This window comes from Dromiciops gliroides, chromosome 4 (genome assembly GCF_019393635.1).
Source record: "Dromiciops gliroides isolate mDroGli1 chromosome 4, mDroGli1.pri, whole genome shotgun sequence".
In the NCBI taxonomy this organism is placed as follows: domain Eukaryota; kingdom Metazoa; phylum Chordata; class Mammalia; order Microbiotheria; family Microbiotheriidae; genus Dromiciops; species Dromiciops gliroides.
This window is the reverse complement of record NC_057864.1, coordinates 106,480,717-106,502,617: the sequence shown is the minus strand read 5'-3', so window position 1 is coordinate 106,502,617 and position 21,901 is coordinate 106,480,717. Positions and strand designations below refer to the sequence as shown.

Sequence of the window (21,901 nt, the reverse complement as noted above, 5' to 3'; positions counted from 1 at the left end):
GCTAACCTTAGTTGTCTCTGTTGCCATGCAGCTCTAAAGAGCTTCATAAGAGTTCAGGGATGTGAGATTACCATCATTAATCATGAGACCATCAAGGACTTGACATTAAGGTTGAGGCTCCAGGAATGGCTTTGAACGTTAAGCACCCCTCCCTCCCCCATGTCTGTCTCCTGGGTTTTTTTTCCCCGCTATTAATAACCAGTGGAGTGAGAAAGCGATGAGCTGGCAGACTTCTGGGGAGTGAGAGGTGGGATAATTCACAGGTAAGAGTTATCAGACTTTCTCTGGGTTCCCTGGGGAGTGGGGTTCCAGTCAAATGCTAGCACTCTTAGCAGTACCAGGAACTAGATTGTAGATAGAGCCTTGTGGGATTGGCTATGAAAATTCCAAGGCTAATTAATGAGAGTAGGCAGGGAGTGCATGGGATGAAAGAAATGGGAAGGCTACTATGTTGCTTCCCCATCCTTTCCATGAACCATTTGCATTTCCAACTTCTCAGAAAGGCTGGAGAATGCTTGATTCACTGGTCCCTCTGAAAGCCAACAGTCCATAAATATGCAATTAACAAGAGTTGACCCTATAGCTAGGTGAAGCAGAGAAGCACCTTTATAGGATCATAGAGTTAGAGCCTTATAGGGATCTTTAAGGTCATCAAGTTCAATCTGTTCATTTTAGAAAAAAAAAGGGCACTGAGGCACCAAAAGATTGAATGACTTGTTCATAATCACATGACTAATGAGACTTGAACCCAGGTCCAAGTTTAGTGCCCTACTCACTCTACCACACTGGAGGAGTCAAGGTTAAGAGTCATCGGTTAAGAGTCAAGGTTAATACCACAGAGATGTGGGTTTGGAACAAGGGATGTAAATAGAGTAAGGCACCTACTTGTTACAATGTTTCCAATAGGTGGAAAAGGAACAGGAGGAATCATGAAAAACTTTAGCCTAGAAAAGGCCTGAAAATGGAAAAAAGTAACAGCTCTGCCTCCCCAGCCCATCTTGTCCTGTCCTATTCTTCTTAATGGGAACATATTGTTATTTGCTCAGATAGATAACTTGCTAAGCAGGAAGTGGAAAGAGTGGTAAGCATCCCCTCCCCTGGAACCCCTACCAAGAGAAGGAGGGAAAGATTGTAAGATACTCGGAAGACCCGGAAGACCCAGAAGACCTGGGTCCAAACTGGGGTTCTGAAACCTGTGTATCACTAGACAAGTGATGTCTCTCTCTGTGTCAGTTTCTTCATCTGTAAAGTGAGAGCATTTGATTGGATGATCTCGAAAGGGATCCAGGACAGCCAGGTGGCACTTGTCCATAGTCAGCCACCTAATAAATCTCAAAGGTTGGTTGATACTGAATCTATGACCTACCTTGGCAGAAGAACCCCAAGGATAAAACAATCTCCTTGTTTCACAAACAGAAAATTCATCCATGAAAACTGGGAGGAGTGGAAGGCTTGGTTTTAAGTCAGACCAGTGGTAACTACTATGTGCCAAAGCACTGTACTACATGTTAGAGCTTCAAATAAAAGCAAAAACAGTCTCTGGCCTCAAGCTCACATTCTAATGGGGAAGACAATCACTAGATAACGAGGTACAGTCAAGCTATATGCAGACTAGACAGAAGATAGTTTCAGGGGAGAAGGCACTAGTTGCTGGGAAGGAGGAAGGATCAGGAAAGGCCTCCTGGAGGAGCTGGGATGTGAGCTGTCTTGATGGACCTCGATGGACAAAATTCAGGAGGGAGCGGATGTAGGCAAGAGGGCCAGCTAGCACAAAGATTCTCAGATAGAAGTAGGTGTGATTAAGGAGCAGCAAGTGGGCCGGTGTTGGCCAGTTCATAGAGTATTTGCAAGCGAATAAAGTACAAGAAGATAGGAAAAGTAGGAAAGGGCCAATTTGTAAGGAGCTTTAATGCCAGAGGACTTAATTTGATCCTGGACTTAACAGAGATCCCCTGGAGTTTGTTGGGTAGGGGGTGACATAAGCAGATCTATCCTTTAGATGATGCTGAAGTTTAGATTTCGAAAATTTAGATTTTAGGGGCTTAGGGAAGATCAGTTGGAATGAAAAACTTGATGCAGAGGAGCCAGTTAGAAGACCATTGCAGTAGCTCAAGGAGAGAGGGATAATGAAAAGTCTGAGCAAGGGCAGAGACTGTTTGAGTGAAGGAAAGGGGAAACATGTATAGGGAAGAGGTTACACAAGTTGAAACAGCAAGATTTAGCAATTGAATAAATATGTAAGGTTAGAAGGAGAAGGCAAAGATGACACTGAGATTGTAACCTTTGGTGGTACCCTTAACAGGGGTGCCTGAAAGAGGGGAGGGTCTTCCAGGAAGGGGAGATAATGACTTCACTTCTAGACATCTTCACAGAAGCAGGGAAAGGATTCTCACTTTGACTACAAAAAGCTCAAACCGGGGATAAGATCGGTGTTCTCAGGCTGTATACCAACAAGATCACAATCACTGACATTTGTACATCACTTTAAGATATGCAGAGGACTTTACATGTATTATTTTACATACATGCATCTTTATATACATTATACATACATTTCCTTCCCCTTTATCCAATGGGGGAGGGTCTTCATCTGAAAGACCACTGGACTTGAACTCAGGGGACCTAACCGAGGTTCAGGTATGCTATTCACTAACAATAACTGAGTCTTAACTTCTCTGATTCCCAGTTTCCTGCAAAGGATAATATGCTACCTGCCTCACAGGGGTGTTGGGAGGGGAAGGAGCTGTAAAGTGAAATGGCATTATTCCCCGGTACTCACAGCACTTCTTCTCTGACTGCCTAAGATTAGTAGCCTTGTTTTCATGACTGTTCTGTTCTGGAGTTGGCACTGGATTCCCAGACATGGCAGTTCAGTGACTCAAGGCCCCAGGGAGTTTCTGGAAGAGACAAGAGATGAGGTAGGTAGGTGAAGTAAGAGAAGGGGCAAGACACACACACCCCGATTCCCTGCCCCTCCTCCCCGTCCGTCCCCCCCCCCAACTCCTATACTCATAAGGGAAAAACGAGAGACCTAGGCAATTAACAAGTAAGAAATCAAAGCATCAAATACATACTCCCTGGACAGTGCTGAAAGAAATGGTAGATGGGAAAGTCTCTGTGAGCAGGAAAGCCGGTCCGTAAGGAGAAAGCAGAAGGTAACTAACAGGAAGCCAAGGTGGCTTCAACACGTCACCCGTCCTCCTGGGTTCCTAACAACCCTCCCGACCCAGGTCACCCACACATGCATCCACACCGATGCTCCGGGGGCAAGAAGGAATTTCTAGATTCTAACTGTAAACTGAGGCCCGCGGAGATTAAGTGACTTTCCCAATGTGACACTGCTGGACAAAGGTTGATCCTTCATCAGAAACACGGTGCTGACGCCTCCTAACTCCAGACTCCTCCCCACTTGCGTCCCCCCACCCCAACCAGACAGCCAAAAAGGGATCGAATAAGGAGACGTTTGCTTCTTTAAGACGCTTCCACGGTCCCCGCACGGCCTCCAAGGCTCCCCTTCCTTCTACACCCCCATGTATCTCCACGGTTGTCGGTGTCTAAATATTCCCGGCAGCCTCCAATGCACCGGCACAAGGGCTCCTCGATTTATCATCCTCCAGGTTCTTATCCCAATCCATACACCGCCCCTCATCCCGCCCGGCCCCAGGCCCCATGCATCCTAGGCGCTGCGCAGCAACTGCTCACCTTGTGATCCCGGCTTAGGACCAGAGAGTCCCCCGGGAACCCAACGGCACCTCGGGCAGGGGCCGGGCATGCAAATTACACTCAAATCAACTGCCCGTCTCGCCCTGCCCACTCCATGACCCCACCCCCTGCGCGCGCCTTCACCTGGAGTCTACAGTCGGCCAATCTGAGCCCGCTGAGTCTCAGGGGGCTGGGCTCTTGCTGGAAGTGATGACGCCAGCACCAGGCAGGAGGAGGGGGATGCGGAGAGGAAGATAGATGCCCTCGGGTTACCTAGCAGGGTGAAGGATTGGTTACCCTGTTGCTGGGCAACTCGGGAGCTGGGGCTAATGAAAAGGCAAGAGCTTCTTTAAACTCTCGCGAGAACAGAGAGCCGATCCACTCCTCAATGAAATAAGTTAAACAGAAGTCCTCTGAGGATGTGGTCTGATATTAACTCTTTCGTTCCTGTGTCCCAATGGAATTCAGTCAAAAAAAGTTCCTTCATGTTGAACTGTGATCTTCACTGGCTAGTCCCTCCAGCATCACAGAATCAAAGATCTCGTGTGTCCCCTAGTGTATCCAGTTTTCTACTTGACTTTCCATCTTCTACCTTCTCCACCGATTTGTGCCAGGGTCAGGTTTGCACAACAGACTGGCAATAAACCAATAAAAACTCAGAACCCTTAGCATCAAGCTTTGGAAATTGGATCCGGTATTTTATCCAGGTGGGGATCATTTTTTCCAGGGTCTCAAGAGCTGAGGAGAGTGTAGAAGTGGTATCTAGGAAGTGGAGAGGTTTTCTCACCCGGATGCGTTTGTGAGTTCCAAGAAAACAGCTTATTGCTAGTATTGTAAATGTTTTATAGGTATAGTCACTATTTGCAATACATGGGCACACCCTGTATCAAACAGTATTCATGATACACCCACCTTTAATTCAGAGACTTGCTGCGGTGGGTCCCCTATAGATCCAAGGGAAGAGCTGTGGAATTCATCCAAAGAGGGTTCTGAGAGCACTCTATCTGGGTCTCTCTGTCCTCATGACATTTCCCCTTGTATCATATTTATTTGTGTACCTCTTGTTTGCGTTCTCCCCCACTGAATCTTAATATCATCGAGGGCATGGACTGTGTAACTTCTCATTTTTCATATCCTTAGTGCCTGGTCTTTGCATCTAGTAGATATTTAAAAAACCTTTTTTTTTTTTTAATGAAAAGTCACATCTACGTAGTAGCTATAGGAAGCACTGGACTTTGGCATCAGAAGACTTTAATGAGAGTCCTTGTTCTGAGATTTACTATTTGTTAACAGCCTGGTGTTCTTCATAAAACTTTTGTCACTCTGCCTTTGCACACTGTCCCATACTTGGAACACACTCTCTCCACTCTTTCACTCCTTTGTTTCACTCTTCACTCCTAGTTTCCTTCAAAACACAGATCCAGTGCTACATCCCACATGCCTCTTCTCATTGCCCCAGCTACTAGTATCTCCCACTCAATTACTATGTATTTATCCTGTATGGACATTGTATTTCTCTGTGAGCCTTGTCTTATCTCTATAGAATATAAGATAATTGGGAGCAAGAACTGTTTCACAGTTGGTTTTGTGTCTCTAGTACCTAATACAGAGCCTTGTATATAGTAGGTTAAAAAGTGCTTGATGTTTGATTAAAGTGCAAAATATGTAATTAATAGTAAACAGCACATTGAACTTCAAATCTGGGAGATTCGGTTTTTAATTTTGCCTTTGATACTTAGTAGCTGTGTGACTATAAAGAAGTTACTTTATTTATGTAACTCCAGTTTTCTCATATGGGAAATGAGATTAAAATTATAATTAGTATTTACATAGTTTTTAAGGTTTATAAATCTTTTTACATATGTAATCTCATTCTAATGCCACAACGGCCCTGGGAGTTAGATGCTATTTTTTATCCTCATTTTGCAGATGAAGAAATGAAGCAGAGAGAAGTCAAGTGATTTGCCCCGGGCTCACATAGCTTGTGTCAGAGGCTGAATTTGAACTCAGATCTTCCTAACTTCAAGTCCAATGCTCTATCCACTATGCTATCTAGCTGCATGATGGTGATGATAACGATATTAACAGCATATATTATGTAATAAATAATACATTATGTATATTACTATATGTACGCTTGATAAATATATAATAAATTATATATAATATATACTACTTATATTAACATGTTATATAATATGTAATGTCAATTATAGAATATATTGATTATTAATTAAATTAAACTAATTAATATTATGTAACACATAATAGATATATTATTCAATATTTTAATGTGTTTGCTTATGTTTTCTATAACTATATAAATATATTCATGGTTTATATTTTATGTATTTATGTAATACTTGTATAATATATGCCTGATGTATAATATATATTATATAAGATAGTTGTATATATATTACTAATTTATGACATTATAACATCATGATGATGTAGCTAGGTAGCATAGTGGATAGAGTGCTGGCCCTGGAGTCAGAAACATCTGAGCTCAAATTATATAAATTATTATAAAACTTGCACACAATATAATATAATGCTATTACATTAATATTATATCATTGTAATATATCATATCATGGTAAATACAATATGAAATGTTATAGTAAATATATTTGTATAATTAATTATTATTTTATATACTGCCTAGTCCAAGGCAGTACCTAAGCAGCTAGGCAGTGCAATGGATAGAACCGAAGGCCTGAAATCAGAAAGACCTGAGTTCAAATCCACCCTCAAACATTTACCACCTATGTGACCTTGAGCAAGTTACATAACCTCTGGCTCAGTTTTCCCATCTGTAAAATGGAAATAATAGCCCCTACCTCTCAGAGTGGTTATGAGAATTAAATGAGATAATAATTATAAAGCACTCATCACAGTGCCTGGCACAAAGTAAGCGACACACATGCACATATATACACAAATACACACTATATGTTATAGAGCTATTATTATAATGTGCATAAATCAGTTTTTTTAAATTGAATGCCCAATGTGTGAAAATGGTTCTGAAAAGTGTGCTTTTGTTTGGAAACCCAAGGTTACCGTTGGGTTTCCGGAACTGATGCTGACCTCCCACGGGTTCCCTTTAGATATGACAAGTTACCTCGTGCTGTTTACTCTGCATTGAGGTGTAAAGAATCCTTTAGTCAGTGAGTCAGTGTTTGGGACAGTCACCAGCCCCTTAATGAAGGATCCTTGCCGGTTCAGCCCTCCTTTTGTTGTCTGCAACTTCTTTTTGTTCCTGCCCAGTAAGTGTCAGATGTGGTTATGATCCATTTCTGACCTCTTAACAAGTGCGAAGGGACATTCCAATCCATTGAGTGAGCGTGTCCTCCGGCCGCCCCACGTAGGGGATGCTCGCCTTTGTTGTGGGCTCACAGCCCGGACACGTTCGTGGTTCCCCAGGTCATCCAACCTGTGGCGCATCCTAGGATGGAGGAGGGCTGGGGAGCGGGAGCGTGGGAGAAAAGGGGGTGTTGTCCCTTTAAGACTATCCTATCTTCTAAGAGGGTTCTGACCGGACCCGGAGGAAGTCTCGCGAACACATTCCCCCCCCCTCCCCGGAGGGCGGGGAAAGGGGGCGTGGCGACTTCTCGCGATGTTTATCCCGGCTAGGGGGCGACCATTTTGGTTTCCATCCGCCGGCCGGTTGCCCCGGCGGCGGCGTCTCCCTCCGTCCGGCTGTGTCCCAGGCAGGCCCCGGGAGGTATCCGGCGGGCGGGCGGACGCGATGTGGCGGCTCCGCTGCAAGGCCAAGAACGGCACCCACGTCCTGCAGGGCCTCTCGAGCCGGTCCCTCGTGCGGGAGCTAGAGGGCCAGATAGCCGCCGTCACCGGGATCGCCCCCGGCGGGCAGCGGATCCTCGTCGGCTTCCCCCCAGAGTGCCTGGACCTCAGCAACGGGGAGACCGTGCTGGGGGACCTGCCCATCCAGTCGGGTAAGGACGCCTGGCTGCGGGCCGTGGTGGGGGGACTCCCGAAGGGGAGGAGGAGAAGAGGGCTGGGGGTCGGCGTCCGGGCCCTGGCAGGAGCGCTCCTGCGGGCGAGCAGGGTCACGGGGACACCCCGGCCGCAGGCCCCGGGCTCGGGGGAGAGTCGAGGACTTTCCCCCAGGACTCTAGTACGACCCTGGGGGCCAGGGCCTGGGACTCGTATGCCCCATTTGACAGGGCTCAGCCCGGTGGTCCAAGGACGCCGGGACGAGACTGACCATCTCCTCTGGTCTGCCTCCCCACCCCCCCCACCCCCGAACGTTGGGAGCCGCCGAATCGCAGCAGCTCATTCATTCCATCTCCTTCCCCAGAGTTTTGCAGGGGAGAGGAGCTTCCTGCTGCTCCCTTTTCCTTCTACGAGCTTCGTTTCATGGACCGGGTCCCAAAGTTCGCCCTCCTTTGGTCAGTTTGTGACTCTTCGCTCCCCACCCCCTCCCCACAATCGGGGAGTTGGGACGGGCGAAGTAGAGGGTTGGTGGGGAAGAAGTTCTGCTTTTCTTTTGCCAGAAATTCCCAAGTTTAAGTCATTTTCTATGTCCTTACTTATGGGTACTAGGTTATTTTAAGTTTACTTTTAACGTAAAGCCTTTCTTAATAGGCTTCTTCCGCTCTAACCAGTAGCAATTATTTCTGTTGACAACTAAAACTTGAAGAGCAACTTCCCTAATTAGCACCTTATCTCTTCGGTGTCAAAAACTTTATAAACATAAACAGAGTAGTCAATTATCTTGCTTTTTTCAACACACCCCCTAGTGGCCTAGATTAAGAAAAGAATATTTTAAAAATTATATATGTATATGTGTATATATATATACATATACATACACACATTTGTTTCCGATTTTGTTTTATTTTACATAAGTTGTAGAATAACATTCTAAGTTAGAAGGGACCTTCGAGGATTCCTACTCTAATGCCTCATGAGGAGGTGACCCTTAAAAAAAAAATCTGCTGGTAAATAGAATTTCTGATAGGTTTTAACCCACTTCAAAGGCTTTGCATATTCCCCCAGGAATAGACTAACTGGCTCTAGCTGTGAGGACCAGCCTAGCTAAATTCAGAGAGGCTTATCACCAGGTTGGCTTCAGGCTGACACATTTTTTGGTTGCAGAAACTCAGAATATTTCTTAATTTCAGAGGAGTTGTAATCTGCATCCGTTGAGTGAATATACACAATAATGATAATAACAGCAATGATAATAGCTAATATTTATGTTATGTGCCATGTTAAATGCTTTACAATTATTATCTCCTGTGATCCTCACAACAACCCTGGGAGGTATCCCCATGTTCCAGATGAAGAAACTGAGGTAAACAGGGGTTAAGTTATTTGCCCAGGGTGATACAGGTAGTAGGTGTCTGAGGCAGGATTTGAACTCAGGTTTTCTTTACTGTGTGTCAGATGCTCTACAACCTAGTTGTCTCACACAGGAATGAAGTTACAGATCCTGTCAGAAATTTTTGCTTTTGATCCTTTCTAGTATAAGCCTTAAATAGTGTAGAGGTGCAGCCAGATTCTGTTGGCTAAGTTGGAAGTCAACATGAATCAAAACAAAACAAGCAACAGTAACCTAAGAAGATACGGAAAGGAATGAATATTTATTAGTTGCTTTTTATAAAACTTTTATCAGTAACATTCTTTCATTCCTCTTTCTAATTTCCAGACTGGCTAGTCAGCCATATTTCATCTAAACATTCCTCTGCAGTTCTGGATGTGCTTTATTTTTAACAGGTGATACCCTGATCATTGAAGAGGACAAAACCAAGCATAAGACTTCATCTTCTGCAGTTGCAAAGCATGGTGCACACACTTCATTCAGGGAAGTTTTGCCTGTGCTTAGCAGAACTGTGGTCCCAGCAGACAACTCTTGCCTTTTCACCAGTGTGAACTATGTAGTAGAAGGGGGTGTTTTGGATCCAGCTTGTGCCCCTGAGATGCGAAATCTTATAGCAGAGATAGTAGCAAGTGATCCAGAATTCTACTGTGAGGCATTATTGGGCAAAACAAATCAAGAGTACTGCGACTGGATTAGAAGGGATGACACTTGGGGAGGAGCTATTGAGATATCCATTTTGTCCAAGTTTTATCAATGTGAAATTTGTGTGGTGGACACTCAGACAGTCAGAATCGACCGCTTTGGGGAAGACGCTGGCTACCCCAAAAGGGTACTACTAATTTATGATGGCATCCACTATGATCCACTTCAGCGAAACTTCCCTGACCCAGACAGCCCTCCTTTGACCATCTTTTCCTCCAGTGACGACATTGTTCTTGCGCAAGCATTGGAATTGGCAGATGAAGCTAGAAGAAAGAGGCTGTTTACTGATGTAAACCGATTCACCCTGAGATGTATGGTGTGCCAAAAGGGTTTAACTGGACAAGCAGAAGCAAGGGAACATGCCAAGGAGACTGGCCACACCAACTTCGGAGAGGTGTGATCTGTGCGGGAGGAGGCATTGTCTACTACCTCAGTCATCCAGAAGGCTCTGGGTTTTCCAATAAGCTCTCTGTAAACCTAAAAGACAAAAGGACATAATGCTTGAAACACCCTTTTTACTTAAGACAATGAAGACGCTAGAATTCCTTGTTAAGATTAAAATTAGTGTGCAAGTTTACAGATCTGTGTCTACAGTGGTGATACGTGCTCTCTTCCTGCCAGGTGTGATACTGAGTGGTGCCCTAACACTATCCTGAAGAGAGTTATTCATACAAGCTAACACTGAGCAGCATTAACTGATGGAAGAACACACCTGGCACATTTGGGGGTAATGTGGAAGGCGATATGTGACACCACTGCATATACACACAACAGTGTCTAGAGCAGCTTAGACCTTTGAATAACATGGAGTTTGAAAATGTAAAACTCATTTCTAAATTATGACTCCAATTAAGGAGCAGTTTCTTAAATGATGTGCAGGGTGGTCCACCTGATTTTATGCTGAAAGCTAGTAGACTTCATGAAAATGCTTTGCAAGGTATAAGTACATTACACAAGCAGTTTCTACAGGGATGCTAACTACCCTTCATGTGTTATCTCAAAAACTGGATCTGACAGTGCCCTGTTTAAAATTTATACTATATAAAGGTAGAATGTAGAGGATAAGGTGCCTAAATTCATAACTATGGTGAAGGAGCTGACCGAAGCTTTAAAAGACCAGCATCCTTGTTTTAACTGAATTTGTATTAGCTAATAACTTATTGTTGAAGATTTTTAAATTAAGCATAGCTTTAAAAAAAACATTCTTTTAATTGAAGTTCCTTGAAATTTGAGTACTCAAACTTTGCAAAAGATGTTTGGTTTTTATCTTGTGTGGGTTTGATTTCTTCCGCTTTTTATTCATATTATCTCTATCTTTTGGATTTTTTTTTTTAAGCTGAAATGACCTGGTAAAGTTTGGATTCTTATTGTAATGACTATTCCTCACTTAAGTTTTCACGTTAAACACACAGGCCTATAAATGTTGAATTGTTGCTAGCCTTATCATCACTAAAAACAATGCCCTTAAACCAGGTCAAATTTCTGCAGAGTAGCATTTTAAAATTTCTGTTTTATTTCTCATTTTGCCCTTTGAATATTTTTGAGGTACTTAGAGTGATGGCGACTAGGTTGTTTTGGAGGAAAAAAAGTAGACTGTTGTCTCTGAAACATAAAAACATGACCAACCTTGTCTTATTGAGCTATCTCAGTGTTTTCCTTGTTCTCCACATTAGTTGTGTACCCTTTTGCTTGTTGGACTAAATCAGCTAGGCACCCTCTCAGAAACAGAGTGAGCTTTGATATAAAATCTCCTACGGAAAGTCTACTACCTCTTTCATAATTCTACTTATGGTCAGGGATGTTAAATCAAAACAAATATAACATTGTACGACCCCATGAGGTTGAATATTTTTGAAGTTCTTGTCATAATACTCTTGATCTGTTTGGGTATAATTAAAAGGGTCTGGCAAACTAATTACAAATTTTAACTGAAAGCACTTAAATGTTTCCATAAGCACATTATTTTGGTTGATCTTTTTAATTTGAGAACTACTTTTTGGGTTCTTAGTCTGAAACTTTAAAGTTAACATGGCAACCAATTCATCAAACAGTTAATAAGCACCCAATATGTGCAAGACACTGTGTTAGGCACCCCTCTCCTAATAATGCTTACATTTTAGTGGAAAATCTAGGAAAAGTTAACTTTTTTTAAGGAATAATTAACAAAGTGTGCTTGAAAACTTTTAAAAATTGAGTACCTTTTGTTTGTATAGCTATTTTCAAGATATAAGTTGCTCTAAAGATTAGTAAAAGTCTTAAAAGTGTTTTTTCCGTTTTACTGAGCCTTAACAACAAAAAACATGTGTGAATTATTGTAGTGTTTGTAAGTAATAGTTCATACAACTGAATATGGTGTGAAATCTACGTCTGTTTGTCTTCTGGCCTATGTTGATGATGATTTATCAATTTCATTTTAGTTTTAAGAAAGCTGATTAGAGTAATAAGTGTTGTTACAACTAAGGTATTTAGAATTGTATCATCAGCATTCGTTCTTTAGATCGAGGTTTCTTATACAATTGGTCATTACTTTTCTGTCAGAAAACTTACTTTTTACTTTCTGGTTATATCAGGTGTCAGGCCTAATGCATTTGCCTCAAGACCTTTAGATTTAGCCTGAGGTTGGTGCTCTGCCAGTCACTCTGAATTTGATCCTGTATTGTTAGGACAGTAGATTATTTTAACAAAATGGAAAGCAAAAGAACTCTATGCTGATATTGCACAGAAATTAAATTCAAGTGGTTTTGTTTACATGTTAAATTATTACTTTTTTCATACCAAGTGTCAAATATTTATTCAGGGAACTTTGTTTTCACTATCTAATCATATATATTGGGAACAGATACTATGACTTGTTAGGGTTTTCATTATTAATCATATGCCAAAATTTAATGCTATTGTGACTTAAGTGGCATCATATACCTAGAAAATTCATGATGAAGTACTAGTCCTTCTTAATTCCATTTCTGTTAATATGAATTTAAATCCCTAAATTTTTGTTCTAAAATCAGGCTTGTAAGGTATTCTATATTTAAGATTTTGTGAGTATGCTGATACTTGACTAAATTGACCTCTTAGTGTGAATAAACTTGAGTGTTATAAAACCTTGAAAATCTTCTGATTTAGCTACTTCAAAGAAATTTAGAAGAAACTTTGTCTGTTATGTTTGTACTTGAACTCAACAGGGATTATCCCATTCAATTAATTTCCAGATTGAATTAGATGAATTAGAAGGCCTTTAGCATTAGAAGCTAGATAGGAATAACTACCTTCATGTACTTTGCTTTTGAATCCAGTGATTTAACTACAGTGCTACCTAGATGGAATAATTACACTTGGTATTAATCTTTACATCACAATTTTGTGATGAATTATCTAAAAATCTAATCAGTAATAACACCACTAGTAATAACTTTTGTTAGGGTACTAGTTGATTCCTTGAGAACCTGATTTCCAGTCTTAATTCTTGATCTGAATTTTCTTCCTTAGTGAAAAATTGGAGTTACTAGAAGGATAGTATTGAAATTTAACTAATGCTGCCTTGATTTATCATTCTCTTTTCAGTGATTTCAGCTTGGCAGCTCTGGTAAAAATTAGTATAGCTGTATATCTCTTTATTTCATGTGGGCCCAAACCCCAACAACAGGCAGTCACTCTCCCTCTTTTCTAGGGAGCAAGTGGCATTACTTTCTCTCAAAGGATCATAGAGATCATAGAATTTAATGTTCAAAGGGAATCTTAGAGATTAATTAGTCTAACTCCCTCATTTTACACATGAGAGAATTTTTTCCAAGGTCACACAGGTAGCAAGTCATAGAGACTGGATTCAAACCCAAATCTTGATTCCAAATTCAGTGTTCTTTCCACTCTATCAAGCTATCTCACTTTGTATGCCTTCAATATGTCCATGTATACCTCACTGTGCTAACTATCCTCCATGTTTTGTAGAGCCTGGAATATGGGGATATGACAAGTTCACTTGGCTAGCATGTTTATTTCAAAGTTCTTAAATGTATTGCATGGCTGCACTAATTAATTGTAATGGGGAAGGTACAAGTTGAAGTGAGATGAGACTTTTTTTTATAACTAATCATGTGGCCTTCATGAGCAGTTTTCATATATTGAGAATCACACCTGGTAATTATTTGCAGCACTTTAAAACTTGTGAAACAAAGTTTACATGTTATATAGCACCCTCCAAGATCCTTACTAAGACCAATAAATGTATGTGTTGAGCTGCCAGTGATCAGCTCTTCTACCTATATCTATTGTATTTTAGTAACAACATCCTATTATTGTGTTAACATTCCATTTCAGTAGCTATTAGGAGCATGCTGTGCCCTAGCATTCAAAATGTTTCTTAATACACTACTATAATGTGATTGTTCATTTATCTTTTTACAACACAGTATTAAAGTTTATTTTTGCAGTGCAGACAGCTGAGGTGACTGTTCTGAAAAGAATAGATTATTAAAATCTCAAACTAATAATAGATTATTAAAATTTCAAATTAAGTAAAAAAGGTCTTTTGTGGAAGGGGGTGCCAGAAAGGATTCAGATATTAATAGACTTGAAAGTTTCATTTTATTTATAAACATTATATCTTTTATTTAATACCTATAAATAAAAGTGAAGCAAATATTCATTTGAATAAGCTATAAAATCCTGACTAAGGTTTTGAATCAGTTTGGGAATTGAAAGTTACTTTAAAGGTATGGGACAAGATATGATGAATTATCTATTTAATTGCTGCAAATAGTACTTTGGCAATAATTTTTAAGCATCCAGTTTACAAAGTATGCAGAACTCTTGATTATGAAGTAGGATTTAGGGGGTTTTAGTTGTCAGGATTTAAATTTTTTTTTTGTCTAGACCTTTGGTTTCATCACTGTAAGGAATTGCCTTTGTTTACCAATGAAAATCTATAATTTATTGTCTTAAAGCATTGCCTGGGAGCACTTAGGAAGTTTAATGACTTGTCTAAGGTCAGTCAATATATATCAGGAAAGAATTAAACTCGGGTCCTCCTGACTTGGAGGACTGCTCTCTATCCTATACACACCAATTTTAGTAGGTTAAACAATAACACATTTATTGTTATTTTCCCCTCTTAATAAACAAGGTTGCATTGTTTTTGTTTACCAAATCATCAGCATTCAATTTGAAAAATATTGTGTTGATTGTGTGGGTGCTACTTAAGGTCTTCAGCTGTGTGAATTTAAAGGTTAGCTTATTCTAGCAACTTTTTTTAAGGGGTCAGTGAAGAAAGAGAAGGATGATTGCTACCAAAACAAAAGAGAATCTGGTCTGGAATGGATGAATTCCTAATACTCACTGAATAATGCTTTTCAGAAAGATGAGTATTTTAGGTCATCAGGAGAGCAATAACTTTTGTGTTGTACCACCCATCTCTCTCAGTGGTTGGTTTCTAAGTAAAGAAGGTTCACATATGGAAAATTTTTCAATTAACACATAAAGTTACATTAAGTGTTTACTATGTTGCCTTTTTATACTTCTGCCCTTTTTCAAAAAGCAAAATCATACCAAGTGTAGGTTATGGGGTGGTGAAGACTTATAGTTGAGTGATAGGAATAATAGACTATAGCTTCCAATACCAAGTTAAATTTAAGGAAATCTTGGGACATAGGATTTCTATTAATGTTATATGAAAACGTTATAGTGGGTACAGCATATGTATTTTATTTTGTAACTCATGAGCTCCATAAGGGTTCAGGTTGCCTAATTCTTGTTAATTTTCCAATTTACCTCTGTGCCATATATGTTATAGGAAAGCCCATGTACTTAGCAAAAGTGTAATGGTGGCTTTGAAGGAAGGGGCAGGGTAATTTTTCTAGTGACTTAATTCAGCCTTGGCTATTGTTAGGAAATAAACTTAGGAAACAGTATTTACCAAAAAATTGTAGTCAAGTATGTAAATTTCCTGTCTAATAGCTTTCAGATTAGAGCAAGTAGAAGTGGAGGCTTAGGAAACAAAATGAATGGAATTGGTTAGGAAAGACTCTCACAATGCTTTAGAACATGACTTAAAAGAGCAGTAGAAAAATTTAAACTGAGTCAATTTCATAGGCTTTAATCTTCTTGGATTAAAACTATTTTCCTTCAGAAGACTGATAATTTTGCCTCTTGTTTTGACTTGGCTAATTCAGGTTGTTTTCCCCACAAAGATCCTTAATATGCTGCTACCAGGAAAATGTTTTGTATCATCATATATCCTTTATGTAACTGTGATGTTGCCAAGATGCTTTGATTTTATTTATAAAGTTGTATGATTTTAAATAAATGAAAGCTGTATGTATGTATGTAGTGACTTGTTATGAAAGAATAAATTAAAAAATCTAAATGGAACTGTTTGTCAATTTTGAAACATTTTTTGCTACTTATCAGCTCTTGCCCCAAAACATCTTTTTGTTTGTTTTTAATCAAAAGTAAAAAAAAAAAAAAAGTCAATTAGACCCACTTACTAGCTGTGTGACCCTGGGCAAGTCAGTTAACCCACACTGCCCTGCCCCTCCCCCCAAAAAAGGTCAGTAGACCACAGCTTTGACCTATGAACTGTATTCTGCCAAAATTTACTTGCCAAGTAGAATCTTAATGACTATTTTCCTGAACTGTTTCTCTTTTATTTAACACTAGGGGGCATTTCACACTTTGAGTCATTCTTAACATATTGTCATCTGCTGAAAGAGGCCTTGGAGGGATGGGAGAGTGCTAATGGCTTGTTTCTCTAAGAAACACATAAAGGGGGGCAGCTAGGTGGCACAGTGGATAAAGCACTGGCCCTGGATTCAGGAGGACCTGAGTTTAAATCTAGCCTCAGACACTTGACACTTACTGTGTGACCCTGGGCAAGTCACTTAACCCTTATTGCCCTGCAAAAAAAGAGAAAGAAACACATAAAGGTCTCAAGTGCCGTGAAAGCACAGGACATAAATCAGTCTGAGACATTTGATTGGTGCATGGAATGGTGGTAAATTAGTTTTACACTGGGTCTGAACGTTAGACTTAGACTTAATCATCAGCTTGGGGAATGCTATATACTTGGAATAGAATTGTTATTTATTAAGAACTGGCACACAGGGGCAGCTAGATGGCGCAGTGGATAAAGCACCGGCCCTGGATTCAGGAGGACCTGAGTTCAAATCCTGCTTCAGACACTTAACATTTACTAGCTGTGTGACCCTGGGCAAGTCACTTAACCCCAATTGCCTCATCAAAAAAAAAGAAAAAAAAAAGAACTGGCACACTTTAGTGATTATTATATTTGCAAGTGGTAGATAAGCCCACCTCTCTCTAACATAGTAGTAATAAAATTGTCATAAGGATGGGGATAGGACATAGACCTGTGATTCCCAAAACAATGTAGACAAATAGGACTTATGGGAACCTTAAGAAAAAGCGAACATTCAATCTTTAAAATTTGCAATAATGAAGAAGAGGAGAGCCTAGAGATAGTCTAAAATACCCCACCGAGTTCAGAGCAACTATAGGTAGGATTCCAGGTGCTAAAATCCTTTGGGTAAATCCAGCCCAGGAGGAATGAAAAGCTCTTAGGAGTGAAATTCTGAATATATAAAGGGAAACAATTTCGATGCCCAGTAGATTCACATGTAAACTCTTGGGTGAAAAAAGAATTCCTCAACTTTTATTTTGAAAAGACATGCATAAATAATGTAAGACAGCCAACAGGATGTTTACAGGAAAATGGCACAGTAAGTATATTGAGTGCTGAGAATGACACAACGCAGAATAAACTGAATTTAGCAATGGATGAAAAAAAGCTAATGTGATTTTAAGCTAAGTCATGTAAAAGCATTAGCATCCAAAAGAATTAGGAATGTCATAGTCTGGCTATACCCTCTCCTGATAAGACTTCTAGAGTATTATATTTCATTTGGGAACACAGGAAGCACAGGAGAAGACTTTTCTTTTCAAGAAACAGGCAATGTGGAGCCTGTAGAAGAAAAGAATTCAGTACAACATTTTATGTATCTTTAAGCATTTAAATGTCTGTTATATAGAAGAGGTTAGATTTGTTTCATTAGGTCCCAGCAAGCAGAACTAAAAGTAACTAGTGGGTACTGAAGAGAGGCAGATTTTGACTTGATATAAGGAAAAATGTCTTAACAATTAGAGCTATCTAAATATTGATTGAAACTTAGTAGTTAGTAGGTTCCCTTTCACTATAGTTCTGAAGAAGATATGACTCCATTTGCTATGTTGTAGAGGGAATTCTCTTCAGTTACAGGTTGTATCAAATGGCCTCTGAAGTCTCTTTGAACCCTGAGATTTCTACATCTACTCCATAGCAAATAGCAGCTTTCCCTAACTTGCTTCTATGCTGCTTCTCCTTCCAAGGTATGACTTTACTTTCTGCCATTAAGCTGTGACACCTTGGATGAGTAATCTCACTTTCCTGAACCTCATTTTTTGCCTTTGTAAAATGAAGGTGCTGGACTATGGTATTTTAATTCCCTTCTGGCCCTTTCATCACCTGTACTTGCTTTGTCCAGTACCATCTAGGAGAAGAGATGTCTCTTAGATTTGTCCCTTAAGAAAACAAAAGGTGAATGAACACTTTATCCTGACCTAAAGAATGGTTGGGGACATTTCATATACATCCACTGAAGCCTGGGTTGGGGGGGGGGGGGTGGATCATAGCAAGTTAAGAAGCACCAGAATATCTTTTAAGAATTTCATATCAAATGGACAATAGGCAATTTATACAACAAATCATTCCTTATGTCTAATTTGATTACTTAAGGATGGTTGTTAAGCATTATGAAAACAACAATAACAAAATCCAGATCTATGATTATCTCAATACATGACAAAAAAGCCTTGGACAAAATACAGCACTCGCTTAAGAAAAGTAGAGATGTAGAGGAATTTTTTAACACCACAAAAGGTATCTAAAATCAAAAGTAAACACCATGTTTCTGATGGGAATATACTAGAAACTTTCTCAAGAGACGTAGGAGTCATACAAGGATACCCACTCTCTCTGCTAGTATTTTACTTAATTCATGAAATGCTAACCATAGCAATAAGATAAAAGAAGGATGCTAAAAGTATTAAAACAGGCAAGGAAGAGACAAAACTATCCTTGCTTGATGATGACTTGATGGCTTATTTAGAAAATCCTAGGGAGTCAGCAAAAAAAACCCCCAAAACCCCAAACCACCAATTAACTTTAGGCCAGAGCTTCTGAAAAGTTCAGGCTACAAAATAAACCCACAAAATCAACATTTTTCTATAACAACAAAATAAAAAAGGAAATTCCAATCAAGATAGCTATAAAAAGCATAAAATATTTGGGAATCAGTCAACCAAAGCACATTCAATATTTCTGTAGATTTGATTACAAAATAATCCTTAAAGAAGCAATTTGTTTTTCACTCATTTCTGACTCTTCATGGCCCATTTGGGGTTTTCTTGGCAAAGATACTGGCGTGATTTCTCATTACCTTCTCCAACTCAATTTACTGATGAAAAACTGAGGTAAAGAGGTTTAAGTGACTTGCCCAGGGTCCCACAGCTATCAGGTATCTGAGGCCAGATTTGAACTCAAGAAATTGAATTTTCCTGACTCCAGGCCCAGCACTCTATCTGCTGAGCCACTTAGCTGCCCCTAAAGAAGCAAAGACCCACTTAACAGTTGGAAGAATGTTCAATGCCCATGTCAGGTCTGTGACAATGTAATAAAAATGACTACTGTCATGGCAGCTATGTGGCGCAGTAGATAAAGCACCGGCCCTGGATTCAGGAGGACCTGAGTTCAAATTCGGCCTCAGACACTTGACACTTATTAGCTGTGTGACCCTGGGCAAGTCACTTAACCCTCATTGCCCTGCAAAAATTAAAACAAAACAAAACAAAACAAAAATGACTACTGTCAAAGTTGATTTACAGTTTTATGTGATACCTATCAAACTACCACTGATACTTTATAGAACTCAATAAAATCATAACAAAGTTCATTTTGAAAAAGAAAAGATCTAGAACATCAAGAGAAATAATTTTTTAAAAGCAGCAATGAAAAGGAAGCAGCAAGAAAAAGAAAGAAAGAAAAGAAAAAGGAGCAGCATTTCCAGATAACAAACCATATTATAAAGCACCAATGATCAAAATCACTTAGTACTGGTTAAAAAATAGAAAACTTGATAAATAATAGAAGAGATTATCAGATAAAGGAAAATGATAAATAATGGATTTCAATAACCCAGTGTTCAAGAAAGTTGAAAACATAAATTATTTAGGAAAGTACTCTCTATTTGATAAGAATTGCAAGAAAAACTGTAAAACAGCCAGAGAGAAATTATGCATAAGACAACACTTTATACCATATTCCATAATAAATTCAAAATTAATATATGACCACATACTAAAGATCATACCATAAAAAATTAGGAGAGAGACAGATTTTATACCTTTTTCAACTACAAGTAGGAGATGAGTTATTTTTTTAAATTTTAAATTAATTTTTTCAATTAAACATGCTTTTTTTTCTTCTTTTCACCTTCCCTCCTCCTTTGGGAAAAACCAAAGCACAAGAACAAAATTCTCATAATAAGTATTCAGAGTCAAGAAAAATGAATTCTCATATTGACCATGTCCAAAAAATGTGTATCTCATTCTAACTCTTGAATCTATCTCTTTTCTGTCAGGAGGTAGGTAACATTTCTCATCACTAGTTGATCATTGCATTGATCAGAGTTCTTCAGTTTTCTAAAGTTGTTTGTTTCAATAATGTTGTTGTGACAGTATAAAACATTCTCCTGGTTGTGCTAATTTCATTCTACTTAAATTCATACAAGTCTACCAGGTTTCTCTGAAACCATCCCCTTTGTTGTTTCTCATACTCAATAGTATTTCATTACTTTCATCTACCATGATTTATTAAGACATTCTCCAAACAATAGGCATCCCCTTGGTTTCTAGTTCTTTGCCATGACAGAAAAAAAAAGAGTTGCTATAAATATTTTTAAACATGTAGAAGCTTTCTTTGTTCTTTGATCTCTTTGGAGCAAGGGCCTAGTATTTCTGGGCCAAAGGATATGGTTTAATAACTTTTGAGGCACAGTTCCAAATTGCTTTCCAGAATTGCTTAGACTGGTTTGCAGCTCCACCCATAGTGCATTCACATGTCTGTTTTCCTTCAGCTCTTCCAACATTTGTTAGTTTTCCCTTCTGTCAACTTTGCCAATCTGATGAGTGGGGGGTATAGGAGATAGTTTGTTTTAGCCAAACAATGCGTAAGGGCAATTGCAAAAAGGTATAATAAATAATTTTGATTGCATGAAAATGAAAGGCAGTTTCACAAAATTAATACACATAGGATAAAAAGGCAAGTTTATAACTGAGAAAAAAATTGTTGTGTCATATTTCTTAGATAAAGGTTTGTTATCCAAGATATATTAACAAGTAGCAGAAATATATTGGGTCAAAAGCCATTCCCCAATAAATAAGTGGTTAAAGCCCATAAGCACATCATTCTTGCATACTATGACTATCTATCTATTACTAACAACTATCTGGAAAAATGATTCAAATCACTAATAATAAGAACTAAGAATTTTTGACTTGGGTCCAGTTTTGCCTGTGGTGGACTGGATGGAGATTATGGAGGACCTAGTCTTTGCAACTTTTTAAAACAAAACAAAACTGAGTTCTACCTGAAACAGCCAGTGGCTTTACCTTACGTTACAAAAACAAACAGAAAATGTCTTTGGATTTGGCTAGAAGTAGATGATAGGTGACTTTAGTGAGGGCAGTTCTTACACAAAACTTTCTGGGGCTCACAGTGAAGTGAATATCCTTAGACTTTTTTTTGGTGGGGGGTATGGGCACTAATAGGGAAGTGATCTGAGACTCTCTAAGCTTTCACTGCCACCAGAAACCAATTGATTAATAAACCACTTCAGAACCCCCTTGTTAAGCAAGCAATTTAATAAGACCATAAATCACAGGATCAGAGATAACAAGTTGGATGGGATTGTAAAAGTTCACCTAGACCAATACTCTCATTTTACAGATATGGAAACTGAGCCACTAGGGCCATTGCTTTGTCCAAGGTCATATATGTTGTAAACAGCAAAGGATCTGAACCCAGATCCTTATCACTCACAT

At 39.3% G+C, this 21,901-nt stretch overlaps 2 protein-coding genes across 2 annotated transcripts in view; one reads left to right on the top strand and one right to left on the bottom strand.

Annotated features, from left to right (window-relative positions):
• Positions 1 to 3,833, bottom strand: part of PFKFB2 (6-phosphofructo-2-kinase/fructose-2,6-biphosphatase 2) — a 31,232-nt gene extending 27,399 nt beyond the window's left edge. Inside the window, 2 exon segments of the mRNA XM_044000851.1 lie at positions 2,780 to 2,897; positions 3,703 to 3,833. Coding sequence (XP_043856786.1) covers positions 2,780 to 2,864 — 85 coding nt within the window. The 5' untranslated portion in view covers positions 2,865 to 2,897; positions 3,703 to 3,833.
• A 3,491-nt stretch (positions 3,834 to 7,324) lies between these two features.
• YOD1 (YOD1 deubiquitinase) lies at positions 7,325 to 16,120 on the top strand. Its single transcript, XM_044004658.1, is given in 4 exon segments — positions 7,325 to 7,348; positions 7,350 to 7,452; positions 7,455 to 7,664; positions 9,451 to 16,120. Coding segments are annotated over 4 exon segments (1,044 nt in total). The 3' UTR covers positions 10,158 to 16,120.
• Positions 16,121 to 21,901: the final 5,781 nt, after the last annotated feature.